At 32.3% G+C, this 16,308-nt stretch overlaps 2 protein-coding genes and 3 non-coding genes across 5 annotated transcripts; 3 read left to right on the top strand and 2 right to left on the bottom strand.

The window, feature by feature from the left end:
• Window positions 1-642: 642 nt before the first annotated feature.
• On the bottom strand, window positions 643-715 carry Trnav-aac (transfer RNA valine (anticodon AAC)). The gene has a single exon. It is a non-coding gene; the product is annotated as a tRNA-Val (tRNA).
• Window positions 716-2,777: 2,062 nt separating this feature from the next.
• Trnar-ccu (transfer RNA arginine (anticodon CCU)) lies at window positions 2,778-2,850 on the top strand. The gene has a single exon. It is a non-coding gene; the product is annotated as a tRNA-Arg (tRNA).
• A 530-nt stretch (window positions 2,851-3,380) lies between these two features.
• On the bottom strand, window positions 3,381-3,453 carry Trnav-aac (transfer RNA valine (anticodon AAC)). Its single transcript has one exon. It is a non-coding gene; the product is annotated as a tRNA-Val (tRNA).
• A 2,996-nt stretch (window positions 3,454-6,449) lies between these two features.
• On the top strand, window positions 6,450-11,654 carry LOC132733896 (uncharacterized). Its single transcript, XM_060720625.1, has 4 exons — window positions 6,450-6,805; window positions 10,012-10,069; window positions 10,822-10,967; window positions 11,580-11,654. The coding sequence occupies exons 1-4, from the start codon at window positions 6,734-6,736 to the stop codon at window positions 11,652-11,654; spliced, it is 351 nt and encodes a 116-aa protein (XP_060576608.1). The 5' UTR covers window positions 6,450-6,733.
• A 658-nt stretch (window positions 11,655-12,312) lies between these two features.
• On the top strand, window positions 12,313-15,307 carry LOC132733895 (uncharacterized). Its single transcript, XM_060720624.1, has 2 exons — window positions 12,313-13,141; window positions 13,794-15,307. The coding sequence occupies exons 1-2, from the start codon at window positions 12,313-12,315 to the stop codon at window positions 13,913-13,915; spliced, it is 951 nt and encodes a 316-aa protein (XP_060576607.1). The 3' UTR covers window positions 13,916-15,307.
• The last annotated feature ends 1,001 nt before the right edge of the window (window positions 15,308-16,308 follow it).

The raw sequence follows: 16,308 nt of genomic DNA, 5'->3' as shown, positions 1-16,308 counted from the left end.
TATTGAATTTTCTATCCTTTAAGTTATTTTGATGTACCGCAAATCAGAGTTTTAATTTGTATAGTTAATAACGATACCACATTTAAATAATTCTTCACCATATAATCAAATTAATTTTATGTATAAACATTAAAATGAAACTGTTTTGACATTAATATATCTAATAAATACATTAATCAATGTTAATATCAGAATTCTAAATTCCTTTTATTCATTAAATATCAGTATTATTACAATATTTTAAAATAGTTCTCCCAATATAGCTACCCATGCATTTCAATTAAATAATGCGCATGTAAGGAATACACTTTTATTATTAAAGCTTATACTATCGGGTGCTGGAAAAACATACTACACAATTGGTACATTATAAATATCTAGTCGAACGTGCAAACGGAATTAAGCTATATTTACTTTTACAATAAGACCATTTTTTTTCTTTTTGTAGCACACTTGAAATATAACACAAAGGCTCTTCTGAAAAAATCATGTAACTGACGTAATTTTTGACCGTAACCAAATCGAAACACAAAAATGTATGAAATTTAAAACACAACAATTACCCTAAATAATAGTGTTTTTTGTTTGTTTTTGTTTTTTGTTTTGGTTTTAACAAGAAAAAATAACACACACACAAAGTTATGTTTCCGCTGAGGATTGAAATCAGGACATTCTGCGTGTTAAGCGAATGTGATAACCACTACACCACGGAAACAGTTGTCAACAACAAATATTTGTAATGAATATATTCAATTTTGAGCTTGAGTATATACAAGTTTCTCCTATCAAATTTGCTTTTTTTCAAATAACAAATGTAAATATACATTGTGATATGAAAGTAATAAGATGGATTATAAAGTGCGTTAAAATACGAAAACTAGTGAAACATTATGTCATTATTCTATATTTTCAGTTGTAAAAGTATTCAACTGCCGATCGTGTTTGTCACCTTTATATAACGTCATTAAGTGATGGAACTTGAATATCATATCCCTATATGCGCTCATATATATACTATAGGTAAGTTAGTTAATTGTTAGTTCATCCATGATTTACTGGGCTACAAAACAAATTTGAAACTGTGTCTCAAAACACATCCGACGGCACTGCTGGAGATTGTTCAAATATTATGATGTTATTTTCCACCACTTTGAGCATTTAAGGACAAAACAGGAGATTGTTCAAATATTATGATGTTATTTCCACCACTTTGAGCGTTTAAGGACAAAACAGGAGATTGTTCAAATATTATGATGTTATTTCCACCACTTTGAGCGTTTAAGGACAAAACAGGAGATTGTTCAAATATTATGATGTTATTTCCACCACTTTGGGCGTTTAAGGACAAAACAGGAGATTGTTCAAATATTATGATGTTATTTCCACCACTTTGGGCGTTTAAGGACAAAACAGGAGATTGTTCAATATTATGATGTTATTTCCACCACTTTGAGCGTTTAAGGACAAAACAGGAGATTGTTCAAATATTATGATGTTATTTCCACCACTTTGAGCGTTTAAGGGACAAAACAGGAGATTGTTCAAATATTATGATGTTATTTCCACCACTTTGAGCGTTTAAGGACAAAAACAGGAGATTGTTCAAATATTATAATGTTATTTCCACCACTTTGAGCGTTAAGGACAAAACAGGAGATTGTTCAAATATTATGATGTTATTTCCACCACTTTGAGCGTTTAAGGACAAAACAGGAGATTGTTCAAATATTATGATGTTATTTCCACCACTTTGAGCATTTAAGGACAAAACAGGAGATTGTTCAAATATTATGATGTTATTTTCCACCACTTTGAGCGTTTAAGGACAAAACAGGAGATTGTTCAAATATTATGATGTTATTTCCACCACTTTGGGCGTTTAAGGACAAAACAGGAGATTGTTCAAATATTTATGATGTTATTTCCACCACTTTGGCGTTTAAGGACAAAACAGGAGATTGTTCAAATATTATGATGTTATTTCCACCACTTTGGGCGTTTAAGGACAAAACAGGAGATTGTTCAAATATTATGATGTTATTTCCACCCACTTTTGGGCGTTTAAGGACAAAACAGGAGATTGTTCAAATATTATAATGTTATTTCCACCTCTTTGAGCATTTAAGGACAAAACAGGAGATTGTTCAAATATTATAATGTTATTTTCCACCACTTTGGGCGTTTAAGGACAAAACAGGAAATTGTTCAAATATTATAATGTTATTTCCACCTCTTTGAGCATTTAAGGACAAAACAGGAGATTGTTCAAATTATTATAATGTTATTTCCACCACTTTGGGCGTTTAAGGACAAAACAGGAGATTGTTTAAATATTATGATGTTATTTCCACCACTTTGAGCATTTAAGGACAAAACAGGAGATTGTTCAAATATTATAATGTTATTTCCACCACTTTGGGCGTTTAAGGACAAAACAGGAGATTGTTCAAATATTATAATGTTATTTCCACCACTTTGGGCGTTTAAGGACAAAACAGGAGATTGTTCAAATATAATGATGTTATTTCCACCACTTTGGGCGTTTAAGGACAAAACAGGAGATTGTTTAAATATTATGATGTTATTTCCACCACTTTGAGCATTTAAGGACAAAACAGGAGATTGTTTAAATATTATGATGTTATTTCCACCACTTTGAGCATTTAAGGACAAAACAAATAATATTCATGACAAAGCTTCAGCTCAATCTAATTGTTTAAAAATATATGATATAAATAATACAGCACATGATGCCCTTTTTATAAGAGAGGATAAGTGCCTCCGTGGCCTAATGGATAAGGCATCGGCCTCCTAAGCCGGGGATTGCGGGTTCGAGTCCCGCCGGAGGTTTTTATAATTTTATGATATATTTTGAAATCTGAAAAGAGATTTTTCCATTTCCGGTATATCATTTATTTCACATAAAATAAAACAAATCTTTGGACTAATATTTTAAGACCGTGATTTGAATAAAGTCGCTATATCTAATCATGCTCAAGGTACACATTACATACGCTTGTTTAACTGTCGATATAACAGTGAGCAGTAAGTTTTTTGTATTCAAATATAGTAGATAAAAAACAACAGCAACATGCGGTTTTATACATCTTATTTACCACAAGGGCGTAAATCAAACATGAGAAAAAATTGAGTATGATATGTAGGTGTAACATATACACAAGCTATCTTGCTGTTTGATTTCTGCAAGATTTTCACGAAAGTGACTCATAAAAAACAACAACAACAAAACAGCAATCTACCAGCGGAACATTAAAAGCTCTTAAAAAAAATAAACACATGAAACTTTATATAATAATCACACTATAAAGTAGACAAATACATGTATATGAAAAAAAAATCAAGTAAATCATTAAAAAATATGTTTCCGCTGAGGATTGAACTCAGGACCTTCCGCGTGTTAAGCGGATGTGATAACCACTACACCACGAAAACAGTTGATTGTTAATAGTTCAAACGATAATAAATATTTCGATGACCCGCCTGTCATATTTGACTTGTTATCTGCTACAATATATGATTACACGTGATAACGTTATGTAAATGAATATAAGGCTTAAAATGTGATTTTAATGGAGTTTCTATCGTACTATTTATTAAATGCACTGAACATTTAATTAAATAAAAAAAAGCACTTTGGTTATTTTGTGAAAGAATGTTTAGTACCTTTGTTTGCTTCAATATCCAGCAGTCTTTATTGTTGTTGAATAAATGAATTATCAACATCACATGCAACTTCTACACAAATCTATAATTTACAATACTGTTTACAATTATCATGTAATAAAATGAATTTGATTAAACAGAAAATTAGTTTGTAAAGATTCCGATGGAGATCGGAGACATTTCTGGTGCCGGATATTGACCTTTTAGGTTCATGACTCTGTCAGATGAAAAATATGTTTTATTGGCCTCGGGATAATGCAAGGAATGACAGAAAGTTATGTCCCCTGAAGATTGGCCTCAGGACCTACTGTATTTTAGGCGGATAATTTATGATAACCACAAAACAATGTAAACAGTTGAATGTTATCTGCTTAAACTTACTTACTTTGCCCGCTTTTCATTACTCATTTATAAATAGTTTAAGATAAAAATTATTTTATATTTGATTACATATGATGTAAAACATACTTTACAATTCAAAATTACATAACATAATTTGAAACTCATGTAATCTTAGCAAGGTCAAATATTACATTCATTTGTTTATAAAGGCTAAACAATCTTAACTTGATAACTTGTAAAAATTGTTTTCTTATTTGTTATACTTTTTATTTTTTAAGGCCTTACCATGAAACATAATGATACAATGAAGTTAAATTGTAAATACTGTATAGAGGATATTCATTTGTTTCTATAAAAACAGAAATTATTTTTATCGAGTGGTATGAAAATATGTTTTTTTCATGTGTGGCGGAAGCCACGAGGGGGACAGGATTTTTTCATACCAGTCGAGGAAAATAAATCCTGTATTTATAGATTTATTTGTTTCTTATATACTATCTATTTATAAAATCTTTTTCTCTTGACCTTATGAATTATTTTACAAGAAAGTGGTATGACAAAAACCACTCTACTGATGTATCTATTAGTGCGACTTTAACCCCCCTCCAAACACACACTAAAAGTAAAAAGCAACAACAACAAAAAACCGTTAAAAACGGCTCGTGTAAAAATAACTTTAACCCCAAAATAATGTCTTGAAACGCATTCATATTCGATGCCTGGTTTGTTTTATAACTATGCTTTGATTTTTTATAACAATAAATAAATAAATAAAAAGATAATAAATAAATAAATAAATTGTAATAAAAAGGCAAGTTCCAGTAATTTAAGCAGCAGTATAATAACAATGAAACGTATTATATGGTCTTTTTTCCGCTTGGTACGTGCACGTCGTAGGAAAGGCACAGGGCATCGGCAGAAGATTTGGAGCTTGATTGATTCATCACCAAGGACACGTTGAGCGGTTTAGATCCAGGACATATTGAGCGGTTAAAATCCGAGCGCTGTTGTTGTAAATGTAGGGCTGATCATAGAGACCAAATCACCATTCCTTATTGGGGAGTTAATGTTCTATCGCAAACAACGACTCAGCTGCTAATGTCCTGACTAAAACAACGGAGAATGTGGCCCTACAAAGTAGGCAAAGACGACTAGGAAAGTGTGCTAAGGTGCATGAGTGTGGCACAGAGAGTGAAGACTTGAAAAGCAGGCCCTTAGCTGGCATTAAAGCCCTTCATGGCTACCACCTCCTTTTTATATTGTCTCAGGTTACTGGACATTTATGATCTCATTGGCCGCCGTACAGTGACCTACTTTTGGCTCAAGTTAATATCTTTGGCTAATACTCCGTCCAAATTGCATGGAGGTAAATTATCAACACTTGGTGCTTCAAAATGAACCGCTAAATCTGATCTTTGGGCCTAAATGCGGATGGAGTCTCATTAAACATAGAATAAATACATGTGAAATAGCTTTTTCAGTAACTGAGCTACAATGCAACATAAAACAATCAGATCAAAGTTAAAATGATGCCTTACTTTTCAGGTATATTTATTCAGAATGTCCATGTTGACATGTTGTACATGTTGACATGTTGACAGTACTGATATCCTGAGATATACATCTTTTCTCTTATTAGTATCTAGAATCTGTTGAAAAGAAAGAGATACAATCATAAAAGGAATATAACATAACATGTCACCTTGTAAATGATTTAACTCCTCAACTTAAAATATAACAAATGAAATGTTATGCATAACTTGTATATATCTGCGCTTCATGAACCTCAAATATGTATAATGCATATTTGGAATGTTTTGTTTTTTGTGGAAAAATACTGTCAGCTACGCCAATGAGATATAAATATCAAAGTTTATGAACAAATTTTGTACGTCACGTGATAGATTTTTACAGGGTACAAATAGTAAATGTTTTGTTGCTATTGTATCAATTTTGAATAGGACATTTAATCGTTTGTGTCAGTTTTTTGTCAAGTCGGGTTTTTCTTTCTAAATTAATTAAAATACGATCACTTAGTCATAGATGTAAACTTGCGCATTTTCAATTGAGAATAATGATTATTTTTTTATCTGCTTACATTAAAGATTAAAGGGAAAGTAAAAATATTCTTGGAAATTGTTTTGCATTTCTTATTATCAAATTTTAAGCGAACGCAACAGTTGCAAATTTTTCAAAATGGTGAAAAGTTAAAAACAAAACTCCGCGAATTTTCTATAGGTAGATGGGTCAACATGTTATTTTGGTATTATTTAGTTTATCCATGCATTAATAGAATGTATATGTCAATGTAAGTTTCTCACTTTACGAAGAAATGAAGATTTTTTGACATTTGAAAAGTGGCTATTCAAGTCATTTTTTTCATACTCATTTATTCAAATCTGTAAATGTGTGTAAAACTTTTATGACGCGACCGCCATTTTGTCAAGTTTGCAATCATTCTGCTCGCTTGAACCAAGAGCTCAACCAGACACTTCACGTCCTGTCTTTGCATGATGAGGAGTTTAAAGCAAGCTAAATACAAATGTATTGGAATTTTCTTATTCCTTTTTACCGCAATTCATTCGTTATATACATATTGATTATTGATATATTTCCAGTTTGGTGCGTACATGTACAACAAGTGTAAAATACAAAAAAGACAAAAGTGATACATTAACAATATCTGGGATTTTCTTCTATATTCACAATGACGAATATCAAATCTCGGCAATTAATGAATGAGTTGAACAAAAACTTGGGAAACAAGAGTCGGAATCAGGTATTATTATTTATATCATATTTGATCAGATATTATCATTCATATCATATTCAAGCACTTATGTAATAAAAGATGAAATTGACTCATCTTTTGCACACTGTTCACATAATGGCAGCACTTTTTGTGTGGGAATGCATTAACATTACCTTCTAAATAAAACAAGGAAACAATAATAGAAAGCGTTTATCTGTCAAGATATATGAACCATTTGAAGTATGTATGGATCAATAACATAAAATTTACTGAAAGGCAAACGGAAAACCAACCGTTTGGCAGATCTACAAAGATAAAAAGGTCCATGTTAGGTTTTAACATCAGAAATAGAATCTATCTAAAACTTTGAAAGTGACAGATCTCCCATCCTTCCAATGTCCCCTGGCCTGAAGCCATGGGGGCAATTATTCATTGAAAGGGTCGATTATCGCTTTCCGGTTCTGCCCTGTCGAGTATTATTCTCTTGCTATTGAATCTCTTATACATATACATGTTGCTTATTAAATATGTATATGATAACTCTTTGGATATTATCTGAGCTTAAAAATTCAAAAATAACAATGTATAAGAAAGAAACTTATTATTTTATAAAATACAATAAAACGCAAGATTATATTTTTAAATATCTGTTATCGGGTATTCCGGTTTTTCGGCAGTGTTTTGGTATTTCGTTTAGTCATGTGACCCGCAAAAGTATATTAAAATGTTCATTATACAAAACTGAATAATAACCACTTGAAAAAATGTGAAGTATATTGTGTGGTCAGTTCGTTCGTACCAAATAATATATGATAAACAAGATCAACAAGTAAAACAAAAGAACGCCACACGACACAGCAGTAAGAACCAGCAGCAAGGAGTCCATGAGGACCCTAAACAAAAACAGGACAGGGCGCAAGGGCGAGCACGGATAGGCTTATCACATAAAATAATAGTAACTTACAAGGAAATCAAAATAAAAGAACAAATAAATGATTGCTTAATAGGCCCATGTTAGGCCCACTAACCAAAAGAGCACAAGTGAAGGAGGATAGGAAATTCGGGGATGGGTGGGAGTTGGGGGAGGTGAAGGTTGGTTCGTCCATAGTTTAATCATATTTTATTGAAATAATATGCGTGTTAATTTACACGAAAAGAAAAGGTTTTCAAAATTATAATAAATAGCAGAAGGAATTGACCAAAATCCTTACAATATTTGCGATCAGCTTCCCCCCATGTCAGTCCTGCTATCTTTGTCTTACCAATAACTTCTACCATTACAAATCTAAAAGTCAATGTTTGTTTACCTTAATAAGGGCATTGCTCGTGGTCAGTAATGACCTGGTCATTAGGTCAAATTCAAAGGTCACAGTGAAACTTTCGAGAAATAACATAAACAGTAATCACTTTTCGTTTGTGGATTTTACGTTATCATTTAAATTCATAAAAATACAATATTATATATTACCAAGCGACATTATTAACGTCATTATCTTGAAGATCTCTTTAACGGGTAACATTGAAACATGTAATTATCATAACTACTGTTTTATTGTATCATGAACAATTGGTTGTAAAATGTCTTATTGTTTATTGTTATTGTTAATAACTTCTCTGAAAACATTTTGAATTGTACAATAAACAACTGATTGTAAAAAATGTTTGATTGTTTATTGTTAGATCAACATTAAGATACATTGCTAATAACTTATCTGGCTCATCCACTTCCTGTCTACCGACTTAGTAAAATTTTGAACAGTAATGGTCAATGGTAAAATCTTTATCGTAACATCACGATATTTGGTATACGAATGCAACCTGGCCTTTTCTGTCTTTGACCAATTTTTTTATCTACCAGTGTCAGTTTTTAAAGGAGCTACTCCACATCTTCGTGACAAACATATGCATGCACAATTATTTTAACAATAAATGATTATGAATTGGCTTGTTTTGTTTGGTTTCACGCTGATTCTAATAATTTTTGTCACATCTCGGCGGTTGATCGACTTAACTGGATTTCCTGAATAACTTGCTAGTAGCTTTCAATATCTCCACCAGTGACTAATTACTCACAACACTTGATTTCTGAATCAGCGGTGAGATACAAGTGACAATTGGACTCAAAGTCCGACATCAGTTGTCACGGAGCAACTTCGCCTTAGAAGATCAAAATAGAGAGCAATATAATTAGCAGCAGTCTTCAGTCTAGTATTGAAAGAATAAGGGTCAAAACTGCCATCACTGGATTACTACACACGCGTATCAACCCTTGAAAACAGATTCTGTTAATGGTCAAATAAAAATCAGTAAAATATCGATTGTGCTTTGGTACTGAAATGAAGAATAAAAACTGAAAATGTTTTTCTCTATTTTATTGTCACATCCGTGTTATTTGTGCCGTGTGGCGGCTGTAAAAAGTCTCCCCGTACATTTAATCAATGATGTTATATTTTCGATCCTTGAAGATCGTTCAACACGACATTGTTGTTGTGTTTACATGTTAAGTGGTACTTTTAGTTTCATCTATTTGGACATTTTCATCTTGGGTGGTTCCAGTATTCCTGCTTGAATACTGTATAATCACCCTTAGGATATGTTGCCTGCTTTTTTAAAATTGTCTTTTGACGTCTTATCTGTGATATGCAGGCTTCATAACCTCAGATCCCCTTTCAAAATTCCATTTTATTTAGTTCCGCCCATTGTTTTCTCGTTTAGGGCAAAAGCATTCTTTTACTTGGGGACTATACGCCGCTTTTCATGGAATGGCACTACTGTGTCACATTGAAGGTTCCATGATAACCGCCGTATGAACACATCTGCGGATGTTTCTAAATTCAAAATTTCACCATGCTCGTGTTAAATGTTGAATTCTGCTTAAGCTGGTGCTAGGGGGCGTGGACGGTAACTTGCACTTTCCAATACCGTCCATGAACAGGCTCAATCAGACCGAGCCTGCAACATTTTCAATTGTGTTGTGTTGGACCTTTTTTAGGGATTCTGTTTTTCTCTATTTTTTTATGTTTTTGGCATAAATTCATATGATATTGTTCGACAAAATTCATATGAGACTGATTAATTTTCGGACGTTTAGATAGTTAGTTTCTTTAACAAGACCATAACTATTCGTATTTTATAAATGATACATATACAATTGCCAATTTCACAAAAAAATCCTGTAATGTGCTTTTGTTCTCCTGATACTGAACTACTCAAACATGTATTCTATATTTTAGGATTACAAAGATGCAGATGACAATTTCAAAAAGGTGATGATGCAATTTAAACTAAAGGGTAAGTCACAACATAAAGGTATTCAACAATGTTAGCATTGGCTCACCTATCACCAAGTGACGGCTTAAGCCCTTATGATCTTTGCTGCTCGTCGTCCATAATTTATTCAAATGACACCCCCTTCAAATTTGTTCAAATGGTTCCGGTTCAGTAAATATCCGGGTCTCAAGAGCTGAAAAGTATATTAACATTTTCAGTCTTTAAAGTACATTGTATATACTTATTTTACCATGACGACTGAACAAAAACAGAAACAAACTTAATTTTAGCTCAATGCAATGTCATTGAATAATTTCATTGGAACCATAATAATTGACTGCAATTGACACATTAAAGTAGCATACATGTAATATGATTGAACTACAGCCTGTTTACTGCAGGTAGCTCTATAACGAGTGATGTGAAAAATTAATTGTCAACAGCGGTCAGTATATTTTATACCAATACTTCATATTCCATCCCTACTAGATACTTTTTGCATATTCACTTTTTGAAATTTAATAGCAGTAGCCATGCATTTTGAACTGTAACATTCTTTTTTTTTACTTATAGTTCTCAATGATGATAGTCGGACACTAATGTCACGTGGGTGATAAAAGGGCTCTAATAACCCTCTTGTTAAGTGATTTTGCTCCCTCTTCCAGTTTTAAAGTAACTTAACACGGTAACATGGAACTAATCAAAATTGCTTATATTTGTAAAAAATAGAAATACGAAATGTAATAAATAGAATATTGTTTGTATCGTACCAGAAGCACATCATACAAGTGAAAACAGCTGGTCGACAAGACCATCTTCAGACAAAAGCAAAGACAAACAAACAGAAGAAGATGTTGCAGATCTTGCAGAACTGAAACAAGGTCATCATGTAGACTTGAAACAAGAGGCTAGAATGCATGTAAGTTTATTTACAGGTCACCAGAACTGAATGCTAAGTGTCAGAAATCAATAAAGACTGTATGCTCTAATGCTTGCTCGGCTTCAACAATACTCACCTCCTAAATTATAACTTTTTATAAATATGAAACTCCTTAAATCACATTTCCCTCTCTTTGAGCAGCATCTTAACACTAAAGAAACGAAAGAATGAGAGAGATATGTTATTTTATTTCATAAATAATGTTATTTTTGTTTCATGGTCATAAACTTGAATACTTAAAGAAACACCTTTTTAATGAACTTTTATTTGTGAAAACACCTTGATACATTTTACATGCCACATCAATTTTCTCGTCAAAAGATCTAGGTCACTGGAATCTGTAACAACATACAATTCAAATGGCCATGCCAGCAAAATGCTTGACCTAGTTCTACGTGTCAAACTCATTTTCAGGTATTAGTGGTCAATGTCACTGAAAATTATTTTATCATTTGTATAATTTCTGAAAAACGCGTTTTTTTCTGTGGAAGATGGAACCTGGTCTTATAAGACTTCATACATGCAGAAAAAAAATCAACGTTTGTAAAAGGACTAAATTATTTTTAATTATAAAAGCTTGTTAATTTGCAGTTTAAAAATTTAGCCGAAGAGATGAAAAATCAAGGCGGAAAGGAAGTCTTGAAAAGGCCGAACAATGGTGATTAAATGTTTTTAGGAATAGAAAATATACGGTTATAGCACAAAAATGGTATTCACGTTGACAATCTCGTCTTAAACAATTCCTACTTATTCGTGTTAAATGATTGAATTAATTAACCTGAGAAGGATAGACCGACAAAAGAAGTGATGTAAACCCCACCTGACATCGACGACACAGGATATAACGTAGTGAAAATAATCATTGTTTATGTAAGAAAACTTTGCATTTAATTTAAAAAATCATTTGAAAACTAAAGACGTTATGGTACAGATTCAAAATGTTTGAGTTTTGACATTTTAAGGGTGACTTAAACTTTGACAGTGGCATGGGTTTTGCACATTTACCACTACCGTCCATGAGCAGGCTCAATCAAACAGAGCCTGCAACATTATCTATTTTGCCGTTGTTGGCTTTCTCAACTGATTCCGATTTTTCTATCTTATTACTTAATCTAAAATTAAAATCTTGCAATGCATTTTTGATAATACGGTTTCGATTGGAGAACATACTTTCCAAATACCAAAGCAGTCCGCCACTTTTGGAATGTGCCTAACCTTTTGTGCTAACATTTGTGGGCTCAAACAAAATATCATCAAATAGTACTTTTAAGTTTTGACAAAAGTTTTGACAAAATATGTTTCTGTTCTTTTTTCAAGGGTACAAATGAATGGACAAGTACTGCCTTCAGCATCCCCATTTCGACGAAGCAAAACCCTTTCAACAAAATTATCTCAAGATAGCAAATTAAATGCAGGTTGGCCTTCTCGACCTATTAGCATTGGAAATGCTTGGCGACTCCCTCTACCCCCTAGTGCCATTAAATGTGATAAGACACCGCCATCTTCTATGAAAGATATGCATTCCACTGCACGTAACATGAATAGTGCTGGACTACCCAAACACCGAGCTCCTAATAAAGACGTACCTCTCTCTCCACCTTCTACCGAAGTTACAAGCAATGATCTACCCCAACCATCTAGCAATGATCTACCCCAACCATCTAGCAATGCCTCCACTACTGATACTACAGATAAGGCTGTACCTTCTACACTACAGCAAAGTAAAATTAACAAAGCTGGATGTAGATATTTGGTTCTCCCACCACTTCCTAGAACAATGGAGTCTTGTCTACAACCTACTTGTAACACGGATACGGAGGCTCAGCATGGACATCTTAAACCTCCTAAAAACATTAACGACTTCGGACTTCCGTCAGTACGACGTGACATCCACAAGGATAGGAGTTCGCCACGTGAAACTGCTGAGCTTTGCCTACCTTCTTCTCGTGAACAATTTGAATCAAAACAGAACCACCAAATTCCTCAGAAAAGCCCTTTACAAATGTCCAACCAAGGTGAAAGTAACCAGATTAAAGAGCAAATAATGCAGTTACTTCTCCAAAAACCGGCCGAAGTCAAAGATATTCTGTATGATATTATTGAAAAGCGATGTGGAATAGACCTAATCGCTGACGATCTTGCTAAACTGATGAGTAAGACACATTTCTTCAAGAAAAAAGTAATTAATGCATAAAAAATGCAGGTTAAAAAACATTCAAGCCCCGAAATCTGTTGTTATAACTCATAGATAATAATTAAAATATACAGTTCAGGTGTGTTAACAAGTTAAAAATTTACATGTCTGGTCTGATTAACCCTTTCGCTGCCAGAGGGTTATTGTTTTATTGATCACCTATCTGCCAGAGCGTTTTTAAGAAATTACTATATTATTAATTAATATAATCATTATTATTTGTGATTAATATTATAATAATTATATATGTTTCCAAATCTGCAAGTATAATAATAATTATTGCCGATGGTATAATTTTCTTTATATTTATCATTATTATTATTATTATTGATTTATTATTGTTATTATGATTATAGAAACGGCAAAAGCCGTTCATATGGCAAATACGCCGAAAATAACAGGAACGGCATAAGCCGTCACTATGGCAGTGAAAGGATTAAGAATCTCTCTATTACAACTGACTGCAATGAAACTATAAGTATTATTGAAATAAATGAAAAATAAACATAATAGCAATTTTAGCAATTTCAACCATTTACTTGTTTTCATAGTACAAAGATCTGATTCTAACATACATAAATTGTTTGATGATATATATCTTCAACCTTCAGGTAAAACTTCAATTGACTGTCCAGATAATGACAGGAATATATGTGATGAAGTCCCAGGAAGAAGAAGTCTGAAGGAAGCTCCTGGTGCATCGATAGGTTACACGTCTCATCATAACACATAACATGATAACATTGTATCTGAGTTGATATGTCTAATATACAATAGGAAAAAAGACTTCAACAAGAAAGGGCGACATTCAGCAAATGACATTCAATGAACCATAGAATTAATTTACGACCGCCAAGGGGGATTTTTTGATATGACAAAGACTCGTGTAAAAAACAAACATTAAAAAAATTTCTATTCTATAACTGTACTTCACAGAGTCTCCCAAATGTGTTTAATTAAAAACTAACTTTGGGATAAAAACTAACATATTCCAGAACATATAGAACAGTTGCACTTGTTACATTCATATATAGAAAAAAGACCTTTAAACAATCTGTTGCTTTCATATTGTAATACCTAAACTTTAGATGTATATGTGTAGAATTGTCTAGTAAATCTATACCAACATTTTTCAGATTATAAGCATCAATGCGAATCATCTTTTGGAGGTACTTTACCGAAAAGTATAATGTCATAATATTCTATTCAACGTGTATCTGCCTACCAGTTATATAATAAAGAATTAATATTTTAATAGCCGCTTGGCATATTTTCATAAAACGTTGTAGCCTCATATAATAATGAAATCATGTCCAGATAAAACATATCCTCAGGAGAGCGATTATAGGTAATCATTACTCTCTGATTTTATTTATATTCTGATTTTGATATATAGTTCGTTACACAGCATTTCTTTAATTCTTTAACATTATTCACTTTCATTTTATATTGCTTTGTTTTACAGACTCAAAATTTTAATGATCAATAAATAAACTAAGTAATTGCGCATCAAGACTAATGTTTCATTATTGATTTCTTTCTTCTTGTCAGTTAATATTGTTGAGTGGATAATTTTGAAATAATCTTTTCCATAACTGTTTGTGCACGGAATAGGAATATAAACTTTTGTGTATGTATGTTATTTTTGAACCGTATAAAATACTTAAAGGCACATTATGCTTCACAAACAAATAAATATTTTCTTCTCATGAGTTTTATAACGTTTTCATACAAGAATAATAATTGTATTTACAACATTTATATTATAAATATTTATATTAGATTTCTATATCCTAAAGAAAGTAGCGATGAATATAGAATTATTATTATTATCATATTTTTATTACATTGACTTCGATATAATAGGCTAAATCTATAAAACTAAAATTAGAGTAATTCTGGGACATAGTAGGCCTTTTATTTGATACATGTATCAACGCTTTCATTGGTATGCCTTTTAAGGCGATTAAAAATTAAGCAGGGGAAATTGTAACTTTGCATGCTTTTAAATGACAGCTTTTGCGAGTCTGCACATGCTTCTAAATTCAAAATTGTACCATGTCATATAAAATGTTGATTTCTACTGGTGCTAGGGAGCGTGAATGGTTGTTTGAACTTTCCACTACCGTTTCAATCAGATCGAGCTTGAAATATTTTCATTTCTCCGATCTGGACAATTTTGTAGGGATTTCCCTTTTTCTCTGCTCTGTAGTCGACTTTGTACGAATTAAAATAGAATCAAGATTTATTATATTTTATTAACCTCACATCAATTAGGTAGAGTTGCTATAGCCTTATGTGTTTTGTCTTTATTGTGTTACGTCAATTATACGTTCTGTTGATTTTTTTGCTTGTTGTCATCTTTATCAAGTCAGGAAGATGCTTAGACAAGAGATTCATTTATCCATGTAATATGACATTGGCGCCTAATTAGTGTCAAGTTTTTAAAGAGATAACCGATAATACGGGTGGGACGGTGAGCTTGACAACATAGTTGACGAATTATTCAACAAACGTAAATAGATTACAATCATTCCAAAAGAATCACTTACTGCGAGAATGTTTTCAATGATAATAAAAATCGTGGTTTTCAAGAGAAACGTATGAGATACATTATAAATAATAAGAAAAGGAAGACATATAGAATGGAAACACTATTAGTGCAGAATGTTTCCATATTATTTCAATGGCCTACGAAAGGAGTAGAAGTAAAAATGAATTTTTTTCTCTCAAGTTAAAACTTTGATCGACAATACAGTACACTAAGAAATGTTAAATAAATAACATTGGTTGAGATTGAATGTTATTATATTAAACATTTTTACGGCCACTGTAGGAAAATCACTGTCATTTTCTTGACACTTTCATTGTCTAAGGATGTTGTAACATCATAAATCTTACTCATTCATCAGGTAAATTTCTAAAAGACAAAACTTACAAGAGGATTTATGTTTTTAAATAGGGACTTAAATGCAAAACAAATAATACTACTGACAAAATTCCAAAAACAAACTAACATCTTAACTTTAAGATTGCTGATCGTGCATTTAGTCATTTGCATTACAATATTGCAGACACCTTAGGAGAGCGTAGGCCATGTTGTTAGATGTCTGTCTGTCACCTCAA

The sequence above is a fragment of the Ruditapes philippinarum genome, unplaced genomic scaffold, assembly GCF_026571515.1.
Source record: "Ruditapes philippinarum isolate M1 unplaced genomic scaffold, ASM2657151v2 ctg105_1_1_1_1, whole genome shotgun sequence".
Classification (NCBI taxonomy): Eukaryota; Metazoa; Mollusca; class Bivalvia; order Venerida; family Veneridae; genus Ruditapes; species Ruditapes philippinarum.
This window is presented reverse-complemented; position numbering and strand designations above follow the sequence as displayed.